Raw genomic sequence first — 12,886 nt, 5'->3', positions numbered from 1 at the left:
TGCTGACCATCCTTGGTCTCATTTTTGGAAGAACCCTATGGATTTCCTCCTTGCTAGCAAGATTTTGACGGGGGTGGGGGGTGGGGAGAGGCACATGCCCAGCAAGTTCCCTGGTTCATACCCCTCTCATAATTTAGCCCATCTTCTCATCAAGCAGTTTAGTGCACCCCTCCTGCTTTCTGAATTACTGTATAATTTTGGGGCCCACAAGGAGGACAGGAAAGGTTGCAAGGACAGAGGGGACCCCTGAGACTTTAGCCTAGGCCAGCGGTTCCCAAACTTGGCAACTTTAAGACTTGTGGACTTCAACTCCCAGAATTCTCCAGCCTGCTGGCTGGAGTTGAATTCTGGGAGTTGAATTCTCCAGCTGGCTGGAGAATTCTGGGAGTTGAAGTCCACAAGTCTTAAAGTTACCAAGTTTGGGAACCCTGGACTAGGCTGACCCTAAGGGGTGGGAACCATTTCCACCGGCGTCTTGGCTTCCACAGTCTTTGTCTGGGAAGACATGGAGCCTTCTGCTTGAGCAGGGGGTTGGACTAGAAGACCTCCAAGGACCCTTCCAGCTCTTGTCCAGTTTGGGGCTACCAGTCTGTAGCCCACGGACTGGCCTCTGACTCACATGGACCTTTCCTTTGCCCCAATGTCCGGCCACATCGCAGTCCGCAGAATCGCGCCCTCCAAAGACCAAGAGTTTGTAGCCGCTGCTCTTTCCCTGAGGGCCGTAATCCTCTAGCAGCATGGCAGAGTGGCCGGCTCGGGAGGCTGTCCGGGATTCCTCTTCTTTGTACCTTGGAGGAGGAGGGGCAGGAGGAGAAGGGAGAGGAGAGGAGGAAGAAGAAGAGAAAGAACAGGGAGAGGAGGAAGAAAAGGAAAAAGGAGGGAAGAGGAAGAAGAAAGGGAAAGAGGAGAAGAAGAAAAGGAGCAAAGACTTTGATTTTCAATGCATCAGTTTCTTCTGCCTGCTTTTAAAATATCATTGTTGGTTCTGCTGAGAATAAGCTTTGACACAAAGTAAGTGTCACTTAAACAATGCAAAATGCAAATGTATTATCTGCAGTGGTTCCCAAACTTGGCAACTTTAAGACTTGTGGACTTGAAACGAATCACTTGAAGCAAGTATAGACGCCATGTTGTGACGCAGAAGATATTTGCAAGTAAGGACACGCTGGGGCTATGCAATCTTATCTGATCTTAGACCAACACAGCCAAGCAGTAAAAGTGTCAAGTTATAAGAAGCCAAATTATAGTAAATTGATTTACAGCCCGCTTAAGGAGTCAGAGGGAATGTTGAAGTAAAGTAAACTTTCCTTTATCCACGTAAACAGCATTCAAAACATTTAAGAAATAGGGTAACCACCCATAAAATAAAACCAATTCGCCGCTAGATTCTTCTGTTCTTTGGTTTCAATTAGCTTGGATTTTAATGCGGACTGTCTCTCTTTGAGTAATAAATCAGCTTACCAGTTGAAAACACTTCCACCATTCTTAGGGGCAACCTGCAGTTTCGGTTAGCTTCAGCTAATCCAGAAGGAGCTGGCAATGGAGGCTAAATTCCAAGCCCCCAGGGACCTTGCGAACGTCTCTGGGTCACTGGATCTCCCGCAACCTTTCACTGTCTTCTCCGGGACAGCTTGGGTTCAAAATGAACCGTCTGGCTGGAGAATTCTGGGAGTTGAAGTCCACAAGTCTTAAAGTTGCCAAGTTTGGGAACCACTGATCTAGAGTTCTATAATCGCCTTTGGGTTTTGTATGCCTTATCTACCTGGACCCTCAGCTTGTGCTCAGTTTACAAAACGCACCACGTCTTTACAGGTGCCCCGTCTGCAGTGGCTTGCTTTGGTTTACCACATCTGTGGAGATACCCGCAGGTCCTGGTTGCCCCCAAAGGTGCTTTTCCTAAAGGCCACTGGACGTCCTTGGTTTTTCCCTGAAGTCGTTTCGCTTCTCATCGGAGAAGCTTCTTCAGTTTTGAAGTCGGGGGGGTGGGGGGAAGGGAGGTGGGGTTTTAGGGGGGAGGGGGTGGGGGATATATAGTATGTGTTAGATTTCAAAGTAACGCGATTGCACTTGTATACTGTTGCTCTTTAATTTCACTGTAAAAATAGGACAAGCTAAATATATTAATAGATAGTAGAAATACACCGAAGGGAGGAGTAGCGGGATAGAAGAAAGAGGGGTAAGAGGGCGGGAGAGAGGATTGGAGGAGGGTGAGAAGAAGGAGGGAGTGGATTGGGAGAGAAGTGGTAGAGGGGGAGGGGAAGTAGGGTAGAGGGAATGATGGAAAGTTGGAGGGGGGAAGGAAAGGTGTATGGAGGGTCGAAGAGGTACATTGGGTTTCTATTTTTTGGGGTATTGTTGACAAGAGGAATGGCTGTGTTTATTGTTTAATGTTATATGGCCCCGGTTCTGCACAGTATATATGTGACTGTACAAAAATGAAAATGGAAAATAAAAACACATTTACAGTTTTGAAGTGAAGCGGAAGAAGAAAAACGGAAGAAAGCTTCTTGGATGAGAAGCGAAACGTCTTCAAGGACAAAGAAAGAAAGTCCAGTTGCCCTTTGATAAAGCAAAAGGAACATTTAGTTTAGCACAGTGATGGCCAAACCCCTTCCCCTGTACATACGTGTGTGACACCCCTCTCCCCCCGTGCGTGTCTCATGCATGCACCTTGCTCCTCGCACATGTGCAGCAGAGACTCAAAAATCAGCAGGAGGCCTGCGCGCATGCACGGGGGATGACGGCTCATGTGCCCGCAGAGAGGGCTCCGTGTGCCACCTGTGCAGTGGTGGGTTGCAGGCTGCACGCCCCGGTACGGGCGTACCGGAGCCTGCCCGGAGCACCGGATACCGTTCCGATACGGTGCTCCGGAGGGCCCACCTGACCGACTTCCTTACCGCGTTTTAAAGCTTTTGGCGCTTCCGGCGGCCTGCGTGACGCTTTGCTGAGCAGCTGGAGCATTGCGGAGGATTGCAAAAGCATCATTTGCAGCTACAACGCATGCCCCGCTACCTGCACCCATCCCGGTAGGAACAGGATCTGGAACCCACCACTGTCCCTGTGGCACACGTGCCATAGGTTCGCCATCACTGGTTTAGCCCGTTAAGGAAACATTGATGTGATGGTTTGTTAACCATGATACTCTAGCACACTTCTGCACCTCGGTTCACCCACGTAACACCTATCATCCGTGAGCTGCACTGGCTGCCTATTGGTCTCCGGATACGCTTCAAGGCGCTAGTCGTCACTTATAAAGTCCTTCATGGTATTGGACCTGGGTACTTGAGAGACCGCCTGCTGCCAATTACCTCCAATAGACCAATCAGATCCCACAGATTAGGCCTCCTCCAAATTCCATCCGCCGGCCAATGCCGACTGGCGACTACCCGGAGGAGACCCTTCTCTGTGGCTGCTCCGACCCTCTGGAACGAGCTCCCCGTGGAGATTCGAACCCTCACCACCCTCCAGGCCTTCCGCAAAGCCCTTAAAACCTGGCTGTTCCGACAGGCCTGGGGCTAAAGAGCTTTTGCCCCCCCCTCTTGAATGGTATGGTTGTTGTGTGTTTTAAATTTTGTATTGTTCTGTTCGTCTTTTTAACCCCTTATCTGTACCCCCTTCCCTGACTTGGATTGTGAGCCGCCCTGAGTCCCCTTCGGGGAAAAGGGCAGCATATAAATGCATAAATTCAATTCAATTCCTGGGGATGCTGGGAGTTGAAATCCACACATCTTTCACTGGCTGTAGTTGAGAAACACTGTCATAGATCACGGGTGTCAAACTCAAGGCCAAGTCCCCTGGAAACAGCAAAGGACCCGGCCTGTGGTGCCTCTGCCAGCGCATGGGCCCCCTGGGCTCCATTTTCACTGGCAGAGGGCTAGCAAAACAAACGGAAAAGCAAAAGAAAAGGAGGAATGTTTCCCCCTTTTTTTGAGCCTGCAAGGAGGGGCAGTATAGGAAAAGGGAAAGAAAGAGAAAGAAGGGGAGATGGGAAGAGAGCAAGGAAGGCAAAATAAGGAAAGAAGAGAGGGAAGAAGAAAGAAGAATGAAGAGGAATGGAAAAAGGAAAGGGAGGGAAAGAAGGAGATTATAATGCAGTGTTTCTCAACCTTGGCAACTTGAAGATGTCCGGACTTCAACTCCCAGAATTCCCGGACATCTTCAAGTTGCCAAGGTTGAGAAACACTGTTATAATGAGAGTGAAGGAGGGTCTCAGGGAAATCCTGACTTACCACTTGGTCATCATAGGTGGCCCCGACACGAGCTGGCCATGCCCATCCCAGCCCCCCGAGGTTAAGCACAACCCTGATGTGGCTCTCAATAAAATCAGGAGTTTGACACCCCTGGCATGGCCGTGTGTCTCCATTGGCCACGTCGGGCACTGAGTGGGACCTTACCAGTAGGTCTTGCTGCTGGGCTGAAGGTGCAACGTGAAGATGCTGGCATAACGCCGTTGGGTGCGCAGGCCGCCCTCCCGGCCCACCACCAGCAATTCATGCTCCGTCAGCTTGGTGCAAGTATGGCTGCTCAGTCCCACGGGGGTCTCGGATGTCCTGGCTGTCCAGCCTTCCCACTGCTTCTGCTCCACATCGAAGCTGCAGACATCCGAGACCCTGCGAGATCCGTCCCACCCACCCACCACACACAGCAAGTGGTCGCCCAGCACCACCGCCTGGTGGTGACTGCGTCGGTAGCTGTGTTCCGGAGCAAGCGTGCGCACCGTCTGGACGGCTGGGTCAAAGGCCACCACGTCTCCCAGGGGGGGCTCCTGGGTGTCCTGAGTCTTCAGCCCCCCAAAGATCAGGAACTTTCCTTGCACGACGTTGCAGGAATGGAAACCCCGAGCCAAGAGGTCATTGCGGACCACCGGCTCCCATTCCCAGCGGCTTCCACCCGAGGCGAACATGCTGGTCTTGAGTTGGGACAGGCCAGATGAAAGCTGGAGAGGATGAGATGGAAAATGGGTGTCATCACATTGGAGCACAACAACAAACTTCATTAGAAGAATAGCAAGCTTTGGGATAGGACAGTGTTTCCCAAAGTGCGGTACGCCGTGACCCGTCAAAACCGCGGTAGAATAAAGTGCGCCCGACGAAAGCGCGTACGTGACGTCATCAGCAGCGCGATGAAAAAAATTAAAAATAAATAAATTAAAATAAAATTAAAGCAAGCCGATTCACATAAAGGTAAGGGTTAGGTTTAGGGTTAGGGTTAGGGTTAGGTTAAGGGTTAGGGTTAGGTTTAGGGTTACGTTAAGCGTTAGGGTTAGGGTTAGGTTTAGGGTTAGGTTAAGGGTTAGGTTTAGGTTAGTTTGGGGGGGTTAGGGTAAGGTTTTCGCTTTAATTTTAAATTTACTGCTCACAGCGCGATGTTTTCGTCGCGCTGTGATGACATCACGTATGCGCTTTCGTCGAGCGCGCTTTATTCCACCGTGGTTTTGTGGTGGAACCGCGGTACGCGTATCCCCAGGGGTACGGGAAGAGTTTGGTGGGGGTACGTGTTGTATCCGGTTTTAACAGAAAAAGTCCTGAAATACATCTTGCCTTTTCCAACTTCATATTTATGCGAAGTTGCTTTTTCTGCATTTTTAGACATTAAGTCGACAAAAAGGAAGAGACTATTGGATGTGGAGCCGCATCTCAGATTAAAATTAACAACCAGGGAACCAAATTATGATGATCTGTCATCTCAACATAAACAATTTCATCCTTCTCATGGAATCAAATAAATGTTCTTTATAATGTAACTTTCGTTTATTTTGCGTATGTCCCCAAAAAAGAAAAAAGAAATATATTTTGATTTTTATTAAAGCGTATGTTTTTTATGAGGGGTACTCAGCGTTACGAAAATTATAGAAGGGGTACACATATGTCAAAAGTTTGGGAAACACTGGGATAGGACATAGATTAGAATAATAAGAGTTGAAAGAGACCTTGGAGGTCTTCTAGCCCAGTGGTCCCCAACCTTTTTATCGCTGCGGACCAGTCAGCCTTTGATAATTTTACCGTGGCCCGCTGAGTGCGTGCAGGGGTGGGGGAGCGAAAATGGGGGAATACAAACATACTTTTTAAATCCACCTTCCCAATTCAACACCTGAATCATATCCCACCTTCCATTTTGTATGTAGATTTTAAGGAATAAACAGCTGAATTAATCAAGGTCAAAGATAAAAAGAGCAAGGGCAAAATTAAATAAGCCAGAGGATAGCAATGTAAAAAGAATACAGTATTAAGCCCATTCACTCTATCTAAGCCCCCCCACCTCACAAGGTTGTCGTGGGGGAAATAGGGGGTGGGAGTATTAGGTATCTTCACTACCATATATAAAAGGAGATACTATCTTAAATACAAAGTGGGCCCCCCCTCCAAAATATACTAAAAGAAAAATTCCATGTGCTCAACTAATTTTTTTTAAATCATCACTATATTATGGACTACAGACATATATATATATATATATATATATATATATATATATATATATATATATATATATGCCATGCATGCATGCATGCATGCATGCATATATACATACCGTACGTATGTACGTACGTATATATATAATGTCCAAATAACAGGAAAAGCGCTTCAAGGACCAAAGTATATTCCTTTTTTAGAATCTAGCCCATCCCCTGCCCAAGCCTGGCGGGAAAAATTCACACTGAAATGTGGGCAGCCCTGGATAAAGCGTTAAAGTATGGAGGATTAACATGGCAGGAGAACCTCTAATAAATTCTAATAAAAAGAGAGACGTCTTGTTTTAAACCATGGTTTGTGGACTAAACTGTAATTGGCTGAATTCTCACATCTTGGTTAGGATGATCCTTTGTTATAAAGGAGAGCTTTCTCCTTCAGAAAGCTGTTCTTCAGGTTGATTTCTTTTTCAAAAATAACTTTTGCCATTCAATTTTTACCCTGCAGATACTGTACAGCAGTGGTTCCCAAACTTGGCAACTTTAAGACTTGTGGACTTCAACTCCCGAATTCTGCTGGCTGGAGAATTCTGGGAGTTGAAGTCCACAAGTCTTAAAGTTGCCAAGTTTGGGAACCACTGCTGTACAACACACAATCTTTCACAATATAAATTTTACATTGTAAAGATTCACATTTTTTACAATGCACCTTTCACCTTCATGTGAAAAATATAACGTACCTTCTTTTTAACCTGCACTGTTCAATTTCAGATATTTTTATTCGGATACAGCTTTCTTTTCTAAGATTTGTATTTAATTTCAAAGAATAAAAAAGTTAAAATACAAAAAGGTTTTCTCACTATTTGCTAACCCATTTGTAAACATCCACTACATATATACATGTATATGTATGTATATACATATACATATACATATACATATACATATCATACATACACATACACAACATATACACATACACATACATATACACATATACATATACATATACATATATACATACATACGTGTAGTATTTGTGCTGATAAATAAATAAAGTTAACACAAATATAACAAAGGCAACAGTAAAAATTGGGTTTCTGTCGTGATGGACTCTTGTGACGAGCCGATTCTCCCCACAAACACACACACACACACCTTACAAGTCTCTTTCAAATTTGCTCCCCCCCAAAAAAAATCAGTGCTTTATTTCGTCCCCCCCCAAAAAAATATAGGATCTCTGTATCCATATTAAACCAGTAATTTGAACGAATGATATCTTAATTAACACAAGGGATGAAGCAGGCTGCAATAGCTAATTTGCAGAACTGGCAAGCCAAATAAAAGCCGTGGCTGCGTTTTGGGAACATTGCCAGGAAAAAAAATCTAACTTATTGATTGCAACCATCATGTTTCCTAGCTAAAAAATAAAGGGAAGAAAAAAAAAACAGGCATCAGCTACAGAAAAACGTTGCATTAGAGAGAGGGGGAGAAAAACCTCAGGAAAAATAAATTCTTGCTCGGGGCACAGGGGGGTGGGGCTGGGTCTGCCCCAGTGACTAGTGTGCAAAGCGCCCCCCCCCCCGGTGCATGCATGCTTGCTGTGCATGCACGCTCAGCCCCCCCCCCGTCCCCCCCGTCCCTCCTCCCCTCCCCTCCTGCAGGAGGAGGCATCATCCCTGGAAGTGGGATTGCTCACCTTTGCAAGCTGCCCTGAGGCCTACCTTGCCATGGGGAGCCTGGCAGTGGTGCAGAGCCTGGTTGCTAGGCAACCGCAGCCAGCCCAGGCAAGGACATGGAGGCCTGGCATGGGTGGGGCAGGCAGGCAGCACGGATTGGAGTGGGGGGGGGGAGCTATACTTTCTGCCCCAAATCTTTGCTTTCAGGGCCGTGGACCTCACACCCTCCTAGGCACAGGGGCTGTGGAGCATGGGAGTTGCAGAACAAGGGGCACAGCTGCTTTAATTGCCACTGCAGAGACACTTGGCAGATAACTGGCAAAAAGGAGCCAAGTTGATGGAGTGGGATTTGGAGGGGGGGGGGTTAGAGCATCATTTCTTTTGATGATCTGGGAGCCTCTGGGCATGTGCAGAGTGGCTTTTCAGACTGGAGCCTTCCAAGGCAGCAATGCCCTGTTTTTGCAAGCCTCTTTTTTTATTTTTATTTTACTGGAAGTGCCAAGGGTTTAATTGGAACCCTTCTCTCTCTACCCCCCACCCCCCCCCACCCCATGGAAAACAGGCCCTGCTCAGGGAGCTTTTGTGCAAAATGTGTTGTTCTTCTAGTTCAGTGTTTCTCAACCTTGACAACTTGAAGATGTCCGGACCCAACTCCCAGAATTCCCCAGCGAATGCTGGCTGGGGAATTATGGGAGTTGAAGTCCAGACATCTTCAAGTTGCCAAGGTTGAGAAACACTGATCTATGTATTATCTATCTATCTATCTATCTATCTATCTATCTATCTATCTATCTATCTATCTATCTACTATCTATCTACTACTACCTACCTACCTACCTACCTACCTACCTACCTACCTACCTACCTATCTATCATCTATCTATCATCATCTATCTATCTATCTATCTATCTATCTATCTATCTATCTATCTATCTATCTATCTACCTCTATCTACATCCACCCCATTATCTATCTGTCTATCCATCCATTATCTATCTATCTATCATCCATCCATCTCCTATCTACTCTTATGTATCATCTCTAACACCTCTCTCTCCCTCTGTTATCTATGATTTACCATCTATGTCAGTGTTTCTCAACCTTGGCAACTTGAAGATTCGCTGGCTGGGGAATTCTGGGAGTTGGAGTCCGGACATCTTCAAGTTGCCAAGGTTGAGAAACACTGTTCTAGTTGTTGGTATGGAGGAGCTGAGAGGGGGTCCTTGGTCTCTGAGCATGTGGGGAGTACTTTTTTCCCCCCTCCCCTCATATTTTTGCTTTGAGACACAAATGACAGCAGTGATGTTCAGCTTCAGCAGCTTTGAGACGGGTGGACTTCAACTCCCAGAATTCCCCAGCTGACATGGTCGGCTGGGGAATTCTGGGAGCTGAAGTCCACCCATCTTAAAACAAGTTGGCTGGGGAATTCTGGGAGTTGAAATCCAGACAATTAAATCATGCTGACTGGGGAATTCTGGGAATTGAAAGCCAGACAATTAAATCATGCTGACTGGGGAATTCTGGGAATTAAAATCCATACAATTAAATCATGCTGACTGGGGAATTCTGGGAATTGATATCCGTACAATTAAATCATGCTGACTGGGGAATTCTGGGAATTGATATCCCTACAATTAAATCATGCTGACTGGGGAATTCTGGGAATTGAAAGCCAGACAATTAAATCATGCTGACTGGGGAATTCTGGGAATTGAAATCCAGACAATTAAATCATGCTGACTGGGGAATTCTGGGAATTAAAATCCAGACAATTAAATCATGCTGACTGTGGAATTCTGGGAATTGATATCCGTACAATTAAATCATGCTGACTGTGGAATTCTGGGAATTGAAATCCAGACAATTAAATCATGCTGACTGGGGAATTCTGGGAATTGAAATCCAGACAAATAAATCATGCTGACTGGGGAATTCTAGGAATTGAAATCCAGACAATTAAATCATGCTGACTGGGGAATTCTGGGAATTGATATCCAGACAATTAAATCATGCTGACTGGGGAATTCTGGGAATTGATATCCGTACAATTAAATCATGCTGACTGCGGAATTCTGGGAATTGATATCCGTACAATTAAATCATGCTGACTGCGGAATTCTGGGAATTGAAATCCAGACAATTAAATCATGCTGACTGGGGAATTCTGGGAGCTGAAGTCCACCCACCTTAGAGTTGGCAAGCTTTGAAACACTGAAAGTAAAGCAGAAGTGGGAGATACTGTTGTTGACTGATGGGTTTTAGTGTGATCCTCTTGGTAGATTTACATTAAACAAATAATAAAGGTTTCAGAATGCGAAATATTAAAACTTCCTCTCCTTGTCTCTTCCAGATGGTGAAATGCCAATAAAATCCTGGGTCGTTGCAAAGCGAAGATCTCATATCTCTCCTGGTTTGTAGCCTAATCTGCTCCTTATTTATTATTTTTCCATGTTTTTATAAAATAGGCAAATGCAAAATATCCAAGGCTCAGAAATCAGGTTTCTTTCTTTCATCCTGTGACTAAAATGGCTTCAGGACAGCAGGTATCACAAAGAATAAAATAAAATAACATCCCATTTGTAAGTAAAAAAAACCTGGATTTCTGTTTGTTTACTCTAATACAGCCTCCATAAACAGTGGAGGTTTAAGAGTCACCTTGAACAGACATTCCCTGCCAAATTTGACACTCTCCTGCCTTACAATACCAGAAAAAGCTGCTTCTGGCCGAAATCATCCCTTAGGGCAGTGTTCTCAACCTTGGTGACTTTAAGTCCTGTGGACTTCAACTCCCAGAATCCCCAGCCAGCGCAGCTGGGGGATTCTGGGAGTTGAAGTCCACAGGACTTAAAGTCACCAAGGTTGAGAAACACTGCCTTAGGGTTATTTCCACCTCCCCTGTCATGTTTTAGTAAAGTGTGTTGTAGAATAAAATACAAATACGAACAGAGAAAGTAAAAGAAAGAAAGAGAGAGAGAGAGAGAAAGAAAGGAAGAAAGAAGAAAGAAAGAAAGAAGAAAGAAAGAAGAAGAAGAAGAAAGAAAGAAAGAAGAAGAAAGAAAGAAGAAGAAGAAAGAAAGAAAGAAAGAAGAAAGAAGAAAGAAAGAAAAGAAAGAGAGAGAAAGAGAGAGAGAGAGAGAAAGGAAGGAAGGAAGGAAGGAAGGAAGGAAGGAAGGAAGGAAGGGTGCAAAGAGAGATAAAAAGAATGAAAAAAAATATTCTGGCTTCTGACTTTTTTCAATGCAGTAGAATAAAAAAAGAATGGCAGCCTAAACTTTTGCTCTACATTCGTAAACATTTCACGCCATTTAGAATCACTGAATCCCAAAGGTGGAAGGCACCTTGGAGGTCATCTAGTCCAACCCCTCCCCAAGATTCATACAAGCCTAGTCAAATGGTGGTCCAGTCTGTTTTTTGAAACCCTTCAGTGATGTCTATGATAACAGAATCGTTCTAACTTTAAAGAGAAGAACTTTTAACAGTTTTGTTTGCACTTGGATTTTTCCTCGACACTTTAAAATATATATATGAAACTTTAATCTTAGCCTTTGAAGATTAGAAGGATTAACCTTGATTTAATGGCTCTCATATGTACACTTTAATCATGTCGTGACAATCCAGTTGCTTATTTGATTACAGCTCAGTGCAAGCCCCAAAATAAATTAATATTTTAAACTGGGTTCAGCAAGCTGGGTGGAAGAGAATTCAACCGCCATTTTTTTTCCAGGAGGATCTCGAATTCTCCTGCTCTACATGGGGGTTGGACTAGAAGACCTCCAAGGTCCCTTTTAACACTGTCATTCTGCAGAACTAATCCTCTCCTTTGTTTGAAAGACCTGCATGCAGAAATATTATTTCTCTTTCACAAAAGGCTCCCTTAATGGGGAAGATTTGAAGGTCAGGGTTTCTGCTGTGGGGAAGAAGTGTGTCATAGGAGGCCAGGCTGTTGACACTACATACACAAGGAGTGGTTTTCTGTTGCCCAGAAAGCTTGGCTGTGTCTCTCTCTTCCAGTGCCCTCCAGATCCTGGGTGCCTATTCAGGTCAGAACTGGCTTGGAGGGATCGGCAAGTCCCTTACTCCAAGTTTACTCCTCCATCAGAACCCCTCGGCTTCCTGCTGAAGACAGAGCAGGCATCTCATCCTACGTGCTTGCAAAGGAAAACGCACACCGAGCAGTTGGTGCCAACTCCTAGAACAATTTCCACCTTCCCAATGGTAAGTTGAGCTTGACCTAAGAAGGGAAAGCAGGGCTGGAGAAAAATCAAACTTTAATGGGCATTATTTCCTGTAATTCCATTTCTTATGCACTCACAAGACTCAGGATGATGTACGATGTCCAGTTTGGTCACCACAATCTAACAAAGATATTGAAAGTCTAGACCGGTGTTTCTCAATGTTGGCAACTTGAAGATGTCCGGACTTCAACTCCCAGAATTCCCCAGCCAGCATTTGCTGGCTGGGGAATTCTGGGAGTTGAAGTCCGGACATCTTCAAGTTGCCAACGTTGAGAAACACTGGTCTAGACTTTCAATATCTTGGTTTGGTCTAGAAAGAGTGCAGAGAAGAGCAGCCAAGATGATTAGGGGACTGGAGGCTAAAACGAATGAAGAAAGGTTTGCTGGTCTTGGGTATGTCTAGTTTAATGAAAAGAAGGACCAGGGGAGACAGGATAGCAGTCTTCCAATATCTCAGGGGTTGCCACAAAGAAGAGGGAGTCAAACTATTCTCCAAGGCACCTGAGGGTGGAGCAAGAAGCAATGGGTGGAAACTAATCAAGGAGAGAGAAACAACCTTAGA

General features: G+C 45.1%; 1 protein-coding gene across 1 annotated transcript in view; it reads right to left on the bottom strand.

The window, feature by feature from the left end:
- The window catches only part of KLHDC9 (kelch domain containing 9), a 9,635-nt gene extending 4,043 nt beyond the window's left edge, over nt 1–5,592 (bottom strand). The window contains exons 1-3 of the mRNA XM_032234349.1: nt 5,455–5,592; nt 4,395–4,936; nt 620–788 (exon numbers count right to left, since the gene is read on the bottom strand). Of these exons, the coding sequence (XP_032090240.1) occupies nt 620–788; nt 4,395–4,936; nt 5,455–5,592 (849 nt within the window). The remainder of the gene's footprint in view (nt 1–619; nt 789–4,394; nt 4,937–5,454) is intronic.
- Between the last annotated feature and the right edge of the window lie 7,294 nt (nt 5,593–12,886).

Source organism: Thamnophis elegans, chromosome 17, assembly GCF_009769535.1.
Source record: "Thamnophis elegans isolate rThaEle1 chromosome 17, rThaEle1.pri, whole genome shotgun sequence".
In the NCBI taxonomy this organism is placed as follows: Eukaryota; Metazoa; Chordata; class Lepidosauria; order Squamata; family Colubridae; genus Thamnophis; species Thamnophis elegans.
Note: the sequence above shows the minus strand (reverse complement) of the source record. Positions and strands in the feature narration are given on the sequence as shown.